At 35.0% G+C, this 13277-nt stretch overlaps 2 protein-coding genes across 2 annotated transcripts; both read right to left on the bottom strand.

Annotated features, from left to right (window-relative positions):
• Positions 1-603: 603 nt before the first annotated feature.
• Positions 604-5194, bottom strand: LOC140057060 (uncharacterized). Its single transcript, XM_072102605.1, has 2 exons — positions 4907-5194; positions 604-1602 (listed from the first exon to the last, which is right to left on the bottom strand). The coding sequence occupies exons 1-2, from the start codon at positions 5001-5003 to the stop codon at positions 986-988; spliced, it is 714 nt and encodes a 237-aa protein (XP_071958706.1). The 5' UTR covers positions 5004-5194; the 3' UTR covers positions 604-985.
• A 1378-nt stretch (positions 5195-6572) lies between these two features.
• LOC140057046 (neurotrypsin-like) lies at positions 6573-12862 on the bottom strand. The gene is made up of 8 exons (XM_072102590.1): positions 12816-12862; positions 12336-12498; positions 11372-11713; positions 10847-11191; positions 10162-10500; positions 9810-9950; positions 7517-7840; positions 6573-6922 (listed from the first exon to the last, which is right to left on the bottom strand). The coding sequence occupies exons 2-8, from the start codon at positions 12478-12480 to the stop codon at positions 6597-6599; spliced, it is 1962 nt and encodes a 653-aa protein (XP_071958691.1). The 5' UTR covers positions 12481-12498; positions 12816-12862; the 3' UTR covers positions 6573-6596.
• Between the last annotated feature and the right edge of the window lie 415 nt (positions 12863-13277).

Raw genomic sequence — 13277 nt, 5'->3', positions numbered from 1 at the left:
CAATCATATTTTTATTTTGTCACACGTTGCCATGGTAACAAAAACATATTTTCTATAAATTATTAATATATCTGAAGAAAGAACAATGACAGGGTTTGATCACTGATAACTCGTTCATAGATTTTAGAAAGACAAAATAGAATATAATGATTGATATAATATTTGAATTATTTCCATTTTTAAAAATTGGTATAGTGAGGCATTAATTAAATGAGCAGTAAGTGTTCCGATTTCATCGTGTTATAATTGGTAAAATGTTGAACTTTTCTGGTTTAGAAAAGTTGGATGGCAATGTGCCCCCTTTCGGGTGGTGATTTCCCGCCTCCTGCCACCGGACCAGGTCAGAGTTACCCAATGCGTAGATACGTAGTTTGTATAACAAATAAAGAGAATAACAATTCAACTTAACGAGTTGTCTAAGAATTTAGCCACAAGTCTCATTACAGTTAAGGTATAGGATTATTTGGTGTTAGTAACCATAATCGATTTGTTCTTTATCGCTATTCTTTTTAACCCTTTTATGAACTCACGATCTCACTTTGGATCGGCTTAAACAATTAAATGGTCAATAGAACAAAAAACAAAACAGAAAATCGTGTTTTTATATAAAGTATAATTCACACTCACCTTCCTAAGCACATCTAACAATTGTATACAATAGTTTAAACGATGTTTAGTTTTTATGTTTTTACTATCAATTTATTTATTTTTGTCGACATCGTAGTTTTCTTACTAGAAATGATTATTATTGTATTATATCATAAAGCTAACACGATTATTAAATGGGAAATCTTTTATGATTAGATCAATCGACATTTATTAATATTTGTCAATTGTACAATCTTAGAACTATACCGTACCTATTATAATATTACGTGACAAAAAAACAATAAATAAATACAGCATCCTCAAAACTGTCATTATTCTCCTTCATATTGTTGCTTGGATTGTCGTAATTATTAAATATCAAAAGACTAACATAATTTCAGTAAAACAAATCAATGTCATGGCCGTCTTTACATAATGGATTGTCATTCGATGATGGTCCTCCTGGGTAACGACTACTTTCACCTAGCAAAGACTTCTTTCTAGATTTTCTTAGTATGTTAGATTCTCTGCTGTGTACTGATGCTGTCACACTACCTGTTCTAGGCCGGAAACCATTTTGGTTTTCATTAGATGTAGGCCTATAATCATCTTCAGAATTTTCAACGACAAAAACGGTCTTTTCTAATTTCCTGGTAACCTTGCTGTTGACTTTATTCAACTGGTGGCTGGTGATATCAGACCATGGAGCGCACTTCTGTGACGTAGGTGATAGTTCAGATATAGATTCTCTAGCAGCGGAGACTGCGAATCCATATCTAATCTTTTTAGACTCTACATCAACCATTACTGGTTTGATTGTCGACTCCTGACGCTGTGGACTGTACGCGTATCGCTTTTTACAACAGGAATAACATATATAAAATAGTACGCATACTAGTATCAAAAGTACGAATATAACAGCTGCAGCAACCAAGAGTACTAGTCTGTCTGTTGAAAGGTCCTCAAACCAGGCTACAATTGTGTTTCTATCATCTTGTGTAGTAGTTGGTGTATCTGAAATATAAAATAAACTTTAATTTATACAATTTGAATACATTACCAATTTTAATTGTGTAAATATGTTTTACCAATGCATTTGAATTGCAATGGTTTTACTTCTATAAAAACAAGAGAAACAAAACAGTCGACTCAGTAATGACATTACATCTCTCATCATGTTTGTACAGTTTTTAATAATATTGATATTGATTTATCTTTTTATTTCAATTCATGTAAATAAATAATAAAGCCAGGTCTACAAGCGACAATAGCCAGGTCTCGGGTCCATTCTATTGTCGCCACAGATTGATATCTTCATCAGTACTTCTATGAATGGATGATTAGGTGGGAACACGAACGCTAGTTGATCATACCCAGTACCGTTTGATCGTACGATTAATCGGGAAACCACCTCACGACGTTTAAATAATAAAGTAAGATTGTAAAGGAAGATGTTGAAAAAGAACATGGCAACTTTAGAGCAGCCAGAAAGGCTTTTGCAATAAATATATCATATGAAATGTTATTATGTCTGGACAATAATTTGTGACGTTAACTACTGTAATACCAGATGTGACGGCAGCAGCTTAAGTGAATAATAGGCCTATTTTCATTCTATAAGATTAATGATCCCTAAGAACTACCACTATTATATACACTCATTCTGTTCATGCGGATATGTTTTAGTCGATAGCTGTGTGGTTTAGTATGCACGGTAACTTTGACACTTTTCCATATACTGTATTATATGAAATACCGGTACTTTTTATAGAAATCTGCATTGCCATTGTCAATTGTCTTTTATGATAACCCATTGATCCGTTCATCTTTAGTAATCACCAAAAATGTTCAAAATATTTTCTCGCGATGTCAGAGGTTACACTTTACATCGGCAAAACCTTTTGAATAAAAGTTAGCAGCAATTCTCATTCGTTGCTGCATTGTTTAGTCTCAATCCAATAATAAGACAATGTTCCCGGCAAGAAATGGATACAATAGAACATTAGCATCGACTATATGCCTAAAAGCTCTTTTTGTGTAGAATTTCTATTGAGGCATGTTTATTTTGATTTGGTCTATTTACTCTGCCTACATTAGCTGCTCTTGATTTGAATTTCTTCGAATAAAAACAAAGTATACTAGGCTACATCATGACAATTTCAGCATCACAATGTAATCTATTAGTTTTTGTTAGCTTAGCCCTTTCGAAAAGTTGTAGAACTATATTGATCAGTAGTCCTTTTAAAAATACAGTAGTATTCAGTTAATTCGACATTCCCGAGCAAGGTTGAGCAAGGTTGATGTTAAAATTGAAGTTGCATTATACACATGCCCACGTGATAGGCATACACACTCTAGCCACTAGACACCACAGCTTTCTTAACAGGACTACAACATGATACGATATAGTTTTCCTAATCCCATACCTAATTGTTTCTGCCGTGTAATTGTTTAGTTGAATGTTTGTCGATCCTTTGAACTACTTTCAAAAGGATCGTGAGTGGGGAAGCATCAACTATATTTACAATGTTTTTCCGGCGGGAAAATCAATATTAGAAGTTAATATTAAGTAAATACATTACATGTGGCTATGCTTTGATCGTACAGAGAGGCTTAGCGTTAATGCTGATTTTACAACTGAAACAGACTTAAAAAATGTTGTTTTCAATATTTGTTTCATTGACGCATCACTCATGTGGACACTCAATCCCAATCGGGCAAACCATTGTGTCACCACTGAATGTATTTTTAAATTAAATTTTTGAAAATCCTAATACACAATGTGTACGTTCGAATGGCCATTGTCTTTTTTTTTAAATCACGGATTTTCTTAATTGTCAGGACGTTATTATTTTCATGTCAATTGAAGCATCAAACTAACAATAGGCAACCTTTCAAGTATAGATGGAAGCTTTACATCAAACGATTATGTTTGTGCAACAGACTTGTTTTGCTACTCAACTACCATATTAGGCAATACATTATAATGAACCAAACTGAAAGATCGCATAAAAGTATTACGAATTGCTTCAGACTATTTTCACTTTTGGCAAATTAGTGCAGTCATACATTATATTAACGTAGAAAAATGTTTGATCCTGGAATTGATGAAAAGCAAGGATAAGTAAATTTAAAAGAAATGGACTTATCTTAATTTATAAACAGCAACTTTAAAATCTATAAATAGAAGTTTTAAATAAAAGTGTTAAATTATTTACGTAACTAAAATATACCTCTACGCCTAATATGCACTCCTATAATATAGGCCTACTGTACTGTACCACAAGACCATAGTTACAGTATGTTTTCTTTCGTTTGTTACATAGCTGAGAAAATTTAAAATAATCGTCACATGGTTGCCTGGTAATAATGGCTAAAATTAAACCCTATGAGATATACATATGTGGCTCTTGGTTCAAATGAAATTTGTAGTATGAACCGTATTCAAGATTTACCATTGTCATATACAATAGACAGTAACTGTATATTATACGGTATACCTTATGTAAACTTTACAAGTATTGATAAATTGTATGCACTTGTAACAAAGGAGTTCACAATCCTACTGTATTGATTTACACTTTACACAGTGCCGTAACTAGGATTTGGGAAAACTCACATTTAGATCTAAATAAGAAATCACCAAAAATGATCTTGTAGGCCTACCCATTTTATTCATAGGATTGGCCAGCACCACCACCTCCCTTTGCCTAACACTCTCGGAGATGCATCAAGTTATAACCCTTACTCACAGTATCTCATTTTTTTTAAAGTTTAGGCTAAATTCCTCAGAAAAGATAAATTGAATTCCTTCACAACTTGTTTGATGTAACTTTAAAGGTAGACCTGGTTTATCTATAAGCGTCTAATAAGTTCGGATATGTCCTGGACTAAGTAACTAAGTAAGTAAGTAGGTAAGTAAAGAAAGGTAATTTGCAACATAAAGAAGTTAAGGTTTCTAATGATACACCATTTTTATCAACAAAACATAAACCAGGGAGTATACCTCCCTGCATAAACAGTACAATTTACTATATATGGTTCTTATTTTGTATTACTTTATATGTAACAACAATTAATGGGGTCCTACACACAGCTTAAAAGATATACAGTGTTCCACTGTTGAATAATCTTTCAATGCAACTTCACTGCCTAAACCCCATTTAAATGGTTGAATGAACAACAAACAAAGATTCGGAATTGAAACCATAACGGTAGGCTAAATAACAACACAAGCGTTTTAAGCCTAGCCTACTGTGTAGATGTAGAAAAATCATATCCATTCGTTATATGTTTTACTTAGTTTAAAATTACTTACCTAAGGTTGCATTGAATTGCTGTCCTTTGCAGAAACTTACTGTTATTACTAAGACAAAATATCGATTATAGTTCATCTTCTTGAGATAAATAAACATTTACTTGAAAAATAATGCCGATACACGCATACATTATTTAAACATAACGAAGATACTTCTAACATAGATTCTATCTGAAGTTATATAACATTCACTATTGTTGATAATGCAGGGTAAAAATCAAACGTGATCAACAAATCTTCAAAAAACTGCCTGATGGTCTGCCACTTTGTTGTTCCATTACTCATCAATTGTGTAATGTCAGAGTGATTGTATTCCAAACCCATGGATTAACAGTTGACTGCGTTTGTGTTGTGACGTATCAAAGTGTTATTATTAGCCTACGCCATTCTCTCTGGGTTTCTCTTTGTATTGCCCATGATGTTATTTTAACCAACTAAATGTCAATGTTAGATTAAATACTATTGCTATTCTTCAGTTCGAATACAAGTTCATACGTACTGGTATACAAGCTAGAAAAATCAAAGAAACTAATTTTCAGCACAATAGAAATTCAACACAGTAGGCCTACTTGCATTTCAACATGTAACCAGGGAAGCTCTTCCCCGATGTAACGCATGTCCTCTCATCAGAAGGCAATACATAATTGTTCTGATGAGGACATCTTTTACACAGTCAAAACTTCAAGGTACCATGTTGAATATTCTTGTTTGAATTTTCTAACTTACTATCTCTCATATAAACGCTTTTATATTTAAACTACAATATCATTCTATACCGCTACAATGTAGGCCTACACCATTAACAATGTCCGTAGAATGTGTAAGTTATTTCCAGTACGTGTTCAATTTACTTACGGTACAAATTGTTTGTGAGCGCAACATGAATGTATCTTCCCAGTACCATCGACGGTAAATAACCAGATATAATCTGTGAACCTAAAATCTATATGTTTATAAAAATAGTGCAATGATGTTAATAGTAGGCCTATTGTAGTTGATATTGAATGCGACAAACAAAACATCAATATCGATAACGAGTAAAAGAGGTTCGAACAATTAAGGCAGAACTCTTTCCAATTTCAATTTAGTAATATTTATTGTATATTGTTTGAAGGTTTGCATGGCGAAATCAAATGTTGATATAAAGTTTGCGGTACACCACGTGTATTAGTTCTGAAAAGAACTGTTGAGTTTTTCAACGTTTCGATAAAAATGCTTTGATCGTCCTCAGGGGTGAGAATGCAGAAAGTCCAGGAAATATTGATTGTGTGTGCAAAGTTTATACTTTAATACCGAATGGGTTATCCTGAATTTGTTTCAAAATGTTTGGTTGTCTTACGTTATATTAGGTCGAAAGGAAATGAAAGTGTGGCCGGAATACACAGCAAAATCTTAATTGTCAAACTATCTTTTACTGCAGGCTACCGTTCAACATAAGACTCCATGTCCAATTTTAAGCTAAACTTAGGCTTACTATGTCAAACTCACTAATATTTTTAATGGGCAAATAATTGAAATCACTAACAAAATGTAGTCGTTCTGTCAAAACTCACTGTGCCATAAATAAATCTACAATACTAATAATAAACTATTTAGACAACATAGATTTACTCTTTTAATATTCTGTATAGATTATTAACAATGTAAATAATTAGAAATATTGTCAGCATACGGTGTGTTTAATAATAATTTAAGAAACTGGTAAAGCGATGTTTGGTGTGTTAGTCGTTGACGCACCATCCGTTGACATTGGCACTTGATAAACGGCTGGTCCTGGAATACCGGTATCAAAATAAGCAGGTGGCTGCGGTTGTGCCATATGTGAGCCTGCCTGAGGTGGCATGTACGGGCCTACGTGTGTCTGGGGTGGTAAGTGTGCGGTTACTTGTAGCTGAGGTGCGACGACGGCGGCTCTACGTGCCCGGATGTGCTTGTATTTACAGTAAGAGATGATACTTGTAAGAAGGGATACGACCACACACACAATCACAATAAGTATACCACCATTGAAAGGACCTATTTGAAAGAAATTATGAAATGATATGATAAGATTATGAAACGTGTTATATTCAGTGGTTCAAATCAAGAGCAACAACTTCCTTGTATTCTGGGCAGATGTCTTTTTAGGACCTACTTTACGACTGAGACATAAACAAATATTTTAAAAAGATTGTTGTCTTACACAGACGAGGAGTTTAATACGGGGGCATAACATGAAATATACAGATTGGTGACGTTATGCATGGCCATCATGGCCTGTAACTCTTGACCATATCATCACCTTTTCGGCCATATTATTATAAACATCTACAGTCACGCAGTAAAATACTCTTCATTACCGATCAGATGAAAAGTTAATAGTTCAGTTGTAGCTTGGCTAATTTATTGTAGCATGGTAGTACAGTAGTAACTGCCAACTTCCAACACGTGCAGCGCCTAAGCACGCATTTTATCACCTATGCATTCTTCAACTTGGTTGTCAGGATGTGGACTGACTGATGTCATCTTGTTGCGGATAGGAAACCATACCAGCATGATATATTTCCACCAAAACGTGGTTCTCGGAGTGGTGGGAAATAGATAGTCATAAAATAACTTAAAATACATTACTGTAGTAATATGTGTAGTAGCACTCGACGGCGATGTCCTCGCTATGACTACAATCATGGTTGCCAAATCCAGAATGGTAACACTCGGCAAGGTTACTCTCATAACCATTGCATTCCACCCCATCCAGTAAAATAGTAGAGTGTTCGTTGCCATGGCTTGTGTAGTAATAATGAGCACCAGAGTAGCCCAGTTGGCGGCAGACGATCTCCGAGTTAGTCATACTCCAACCATCATCGCACACAGTAGCCCATTCACCGTTGTAATAAACTTCTACTCTACCGCTCTCAGCAGAATATCCATCTACAAGTCTGATATCAAGATACGCTGCTGACAACAAATACATAAGGTTTAGTTTCTCGCTTAATCTAGTTCCAATAATGTAGGTCCACTTATGAATTACAAAGTTAAATTAAGTTATACTAGATGGTACGCTCGCTTCGCTCGCGTACCATCTAGGTGGTGCCCACAGATGGTTCTCGGAATACATAATAATTTCAGCGTTAAAAAACTGGCGATTTCAAATGTACGTACCGCAGGACAATAATACATGTCGTTTACAGGAACGAATAAATAGACACTGTGATTTATGTACTGTAAAATTAGTACCCTGGGAATTACTTCCGAAAGAGAAACTTGTCACAAAATGAGACAAATTGTTTAAGTCAAATTTAAACAAACTTAATTTGTGTTTTGTATGTAACATTAGGGTTGAGGGATATGATGGGGAAGAGGATGGGTGCAAAGAGGAACAATTTTTAAATATATTCTTTATCCATTTAGTAACGAAATATTAATTGTTTTCATGTTTTACAAATAATATACCAATAAACACAGTAAAACATTGCGATTTAATACTTTGTTGAAACTATCACCGTCATAGTCGATTGAAATAGTACAGTACATGTAACGATACATCACTACACGACGTGTATATGTTTATATAATGTAAAATTTGTGAAAACCACCTCTATTCGGGGAAAATAATCATAAATTCGATTTAATCGTCAATAAATATTAAATTATCTAACTCAACTTAATTAGTAGGCCTAATGGTTTTCAATTGTTTCTTAGAGCCAATTCATACTTAAGTTGGTTCCTACCCTACCCACCAAAGTTGTTCTGCGTTTAGGGCATGTGATGTACCGTAGGCCTATCCTCTACTGGTTTTACAACGCTACTCATGCTAGGGTGATGATGTGGGTGGTTTAACTGCAATAATAAAGATGTGTAGGGCCTACATAATATACGGCGAGTGAAAACGCTAGCTCATTATCCGTTAAAAAAATTTTATATTCAACCTCTGCAGCACAGATTGAAAAAAAAATGGATCGAATTTCTGTTATGAGTATACAGTACTTGCCTTTACGACGCCTGAGGGAATAGACACTTGTGGAACAGAGATTGGAATGTTCTATTCATCGCAAATCAATACATTTGTATAAACGTATATTAAATCTATCAAAATAGTATTTTTTAAAGAAAATCGGCCTGTCTTCAACATTATGATGCAGTACTCGAGCTGTTCAACCGGTTTTCAGCTATTAAAAACAATTATCGTAGGAGGAGATAGGAAAATGCGAAGCATCCTCGTATTATTGTCTGCGGGTATTTTTCAAGACGGACATCCATAAGACAGTGTATACCACGATCGAAAAACACCCCTATTTGGGGCAAATCGTTGAACCTAAATTCGTTTTAATCGTCAATAACTAATTACCGAACTCAATTTAATTAGTAAACAGGGTTACATCAGGTGGTTAAAATCAGTACCGACAGTACGAACCAACTTTATATACCATCGAGTAAACATTCTAGAAATAACGCGCGATTTACCGAATTTTGCCCTTACGTAAATTTATATATAGATAATCAAAGTAACAACCATGATTAAATTTGTGATTGCAAGTTCCGGTATTGCCACAATCAGAAATAATTCATAATTTCGTGTTTACCGTCACATGACCGATTTTTTCGTTGATGCAAGCTTCCGATTTTGCGACGACATGACTTTATGATTTCATTGCGCTCCTTAATTTCCATGCGTTGGGTTTGTTTTTTAATGAACTCGTCTGTTTAACGCATATGTGCGCATTATATAGTATGGTCATTCAAGAAATCAAAATCGATGTTACAGAACCGAAGATTTTGAAAAATGACGTAATGCATAATTTACATAATCTAGGTCGTCACAAATCAAAGCTCTCTATTAATCAAAAATGATTGTTACCGTAATGCTTCTTTCAACAAAAACATTGGCCTATAATTTAAAACTCTTTTTGACCAGCGTACTCACTTGAATGATATGAGGTTGGTTGATCGCATGCATGACCTTCTAAACCCGATGGACATATGCAGACATATAAACCGTCCCAGGGATCATGGTCAACGCAAAATCCACCATTTTGGCAATCTGAATTATCACAATCGGCTTCATCTGTAGATAGAAGAAAACATGTTAAATATCATTTATTTACTAGAAATAAACTGCTATTTTTATGAAAATTTGAATATTAGTTGCGGGATTTTTCAATTACTGTTCACATAGCCACCGAAAAGCTAAAGTGCAATTTAAAGTATCGGTCGGGCAGTTTAGGAGAGAGAGGAAAAATGTTGTGTTAGTCCTATTAGACATTAGAAGAAGTTACCTTGTGCCCAACTCGGAAGGGTCGCAATGACACACTTTATATTTGGTGCCCTCATCGACGTGCACACTGTCGTGAACCAGTTATTATCACATTCCATTATCGTGTACTCATCACCATGACAATAGTTGATGCTAAACATCTCTGTACCATAAGAGATCCATTCTGTAGGTTCTAAAACACTCTCGACACCTATGTACCCCATTTCACGGCATGCAATATTAGCCTCTGTCCAACCAATGTTATCACTGCACACCGGACGTTCTTCATTTGATATATGTATTTGAAGATTTCCTTCATCAGCTCCAGGTCCACCAAACAAAGCAGGAATGTAGTGCAATGCTAAACGATACGTAAATAATAAAAGCGTATTATTTAATTATTGAGGAGCAATTATTTTAATTCAAAACAATCGAGCACAGCCACGAGTGTATGTAATATCTGTGAACACTTAGCGTTAAAGATTTTGAAAGCATGGTAGTCTAAGTTACACTTTGATACAAACGTGTAATCGCTGTATTTTGAAATGCACTTCGTTGAAACGAATGTGTACTTCAAACAGTATTGATTACCACTTCTAGCTTAGGTGCTGTTGGTTATACCTTAGAACTATTAAACGTCGATGATTCTTTCAATCAATTAACGAAAATACCACCATATACAGTATTACAAGAATATAAATGCTTACCATCGGCAGTAGGCCTATATACGCCTGTACAAGACACCCATGCTCCCTCTGAAGACACGCAGTTATGAACGAAAAATCCTGAATGACTGCAGACGCTGATACCACGCTCAAAACCATGACATCCAATGTCATCCAATATAAAATCGTTATTACTGTATCCTGTATGACGATTGGTTTCATAGTAACTTACGTCAGCATACCCTAACTGATTGCAGACTAATTGAGCGTCAACTGACTCGAAAGATTCGTCACAAACTGGATACCACGTCCCTTGGTACTGCAATTCTACGATGCCACCGTCGGTTGGATCGTCACCCATGTTGTTTCTTACACGCACGTCTAGAACTAAACAGCACAACAACTATTAAAATATGTCTTTGCAAATAGTGTAGGAGTTTAATACTTTAATGACTTTAAAGGAGTCTAAGCCATTGCACTATTCACCGTCGCCAAACCAACCCAGGAATTAAGTATAATAGTACTAAAGGTGCATACATTTTAACTATTTTATTCAGATGTACTCACTTATCTCTGACAAGTCTGCGCTGCAATACAATTTCACAGCATCATCTATGTCATAGCATGAACCACCTCCATTGTCAGATGGGCAGTCCTCTAGTCTATCTTCATGACCTGTACACATACGCCCAGGTGAGCTTCGAACGTTATAGAAACGACTTTGGGCACTGGCTCCTAAGTGTACATATGGATGAAGAGCCAAAGGTGCAGAAAATCCAAGCTGATGACAAGCCACAGCGGCATTACCTAAAGTCCAGTGGTCCGAACAAAACCATTGCCATTCACTGTCCGTCTTGATCTGAAGAACTCCTTGGTTGGAATGGAGGGAGCCGATGACTCTTATGTTACCTACCGTAAAAAACAATGTGTCGATACTTTAGACAAGCTCCAATGTCGTCACTTTGAATACATCCGTCAGAATTAGATCATAATTATTATTCACATCACCATTATCACAACCTTGAACATTTATATAATCATCAACACCATCATTACAAATAACCTGCAATTTAACAAAGAATGTTAAATGCAATAAAATAAAGCTAAACAAAATTTTAAAATAACAAAACAAACATGAAGTGTAACTGAATAATAATAATTGCAACAAAAAAAACACTCAAAATGTTACTTTAATTTCAAAAGAAATAAATAAGATGAATTGGGAATCTACAAGCAGTACCGGTATTGCATCCGCTTCTTTTGGTCATGTCAGGTGTATTTTAGTTTCTTTATGTTAATCTCCTAATTTGGTCCCTATAGCATAATATGGTCGCTAACACTTGTATATATCTATGGATATCTGGCCTCATTCCGCTTCTAAATTTATCATTGTCATTACTGAAGCCTTTTCAAAATTGGATGTTATTATTTTTTTTTTACTGGCTGCGCCTTGATTTTTATGTTGCATTTGATTTTTGCTGAATTAAAATATAATGATTTGGCCTAATGTGCACTCTGAGACTGTAGCTACCTGTTATCGGGATCGAGTAGTTGCTTCCGATGATTAAAGAAAGCAATGCTACCACATATAATAATGTTCGCTCAGCAGCTTTGAAACCCATCAGGTTCACATTGAGTGGTGTTACTAATGAGAACATATGTATCAACGATGCCATTGTTGTCAGACCACTAACCTGTAGATACAGCAAATATATCGAAAGCCTAATTGTTAGATCAAGAAAAGTGTTTTTACATTTGTTAGTACTGCAGTAAGCATCCACTACGTGAAATGATGATGTGTGTACCCACAATTTTTATTTGACCTTGGCTCAAATTCGTTCTTTCTTATACCGAGCTTAGTCTAATTGTAATAGTCTCTAAATAAAGCCGAACAGACGGACAGACAGAACGCAGAGATTAGGTGAATTATAGTAAAATTAAACAAATGCGGTACAATCAAAGAAAACTGTTCATTAACTATTAGGCCTACAAATAAAATAGGCCTACATACCAGCAGTAGAACTTCAGCACTGCTTTGTTTTATCTAACGATGTCAGCTGTCTACTGTTTGTCGCCGATGATCAACAAATTCCTAGGAGACTGTAACCGTACTCACACGCGCTTGTTGTGACGGCGCGCGCGGCGCATGTTGCCATAGTTCTGCGCACCATTGTGAACGCTGTGTAGAGTAGATGAAAGAGGGCGCTATATAAAAAATCATATCCACAGTCATAATTATGGCTCTGATCATATCCCGAGTCATGAAGAGTTAGGACGATAAAAATCGACAATAAATATAAAATTAAAACATACATTTTTCTTACATAAAACATGCAGCAACAAAATATAGAAAAAGTTTCATTCTAGAGAATTATAGGATAACAATATGCTGTCTTTGATAAAAAAAAAATATATTATTTTATTAAATATAACCAGAACAATAAAATCGTTGTATCATTACGATAATTATTGT

Source organism: Antedon mediterranea, chromosome 8 (assembly GCF_964355755.1).
Source record: "Antedon mediterranea chromosome 8, ecAntMedi1.1, whole genome shotgun sequence".
In the NCBI taxonomy this organism is placed as follows: domain Eukaryota; kingdom Metazoa; phylum Echinodermata; class Crinoidea; order Comatulida; family Antedonidae; genus Antedon; species Antedon mediterranea.
This window is presented reverse-complemented; position numbering and strand designations above follow the sequence as displayed.

What these genes read in the sequence shown, in the direction of transcription:
- LOC140057060 (XM_072102605.1), bottom strand. Translation starts at nt 5,003, where the DNA reads ATGTTTATTTATCTCAAGAAGATGAACTATAATCGATATTTTGTCTTA. An exon ending in GCAATTCAATGCAACCTTAG is followed by an intron (nt 1,603 to 4,906) that starts GTAAGTAATTTT and finishes TTTATATTTCAG; the next exon opens with ATACACCAACTACTACACAA.
- LOC140057046 (XM_072102590.1), bottom strand. Translation starts at nt 12,480, where the DNA reads ATGGCATCGTTGATACATATGTTCTCATTAGTAACACCACTCAATGTG. An exon ending in CGCAGACTTGTCAGAGATAA is followed by an intron (nt 11,192 to 11,371) that starts GTGAGTACATCT and finishes TGTGCTGTTTAG; the next exon opens with TTCTAGACGTGCGTGTAAGA. An exon ending in CCTTCCGAGTTGGGCACAAG is followed by an intron (nt 9,951 to 10,161) that starts GTAACTTCTTCT and finishes TTCTATCTACAG; the next exon opens with ATGAAGCCGATTGTGATAAT.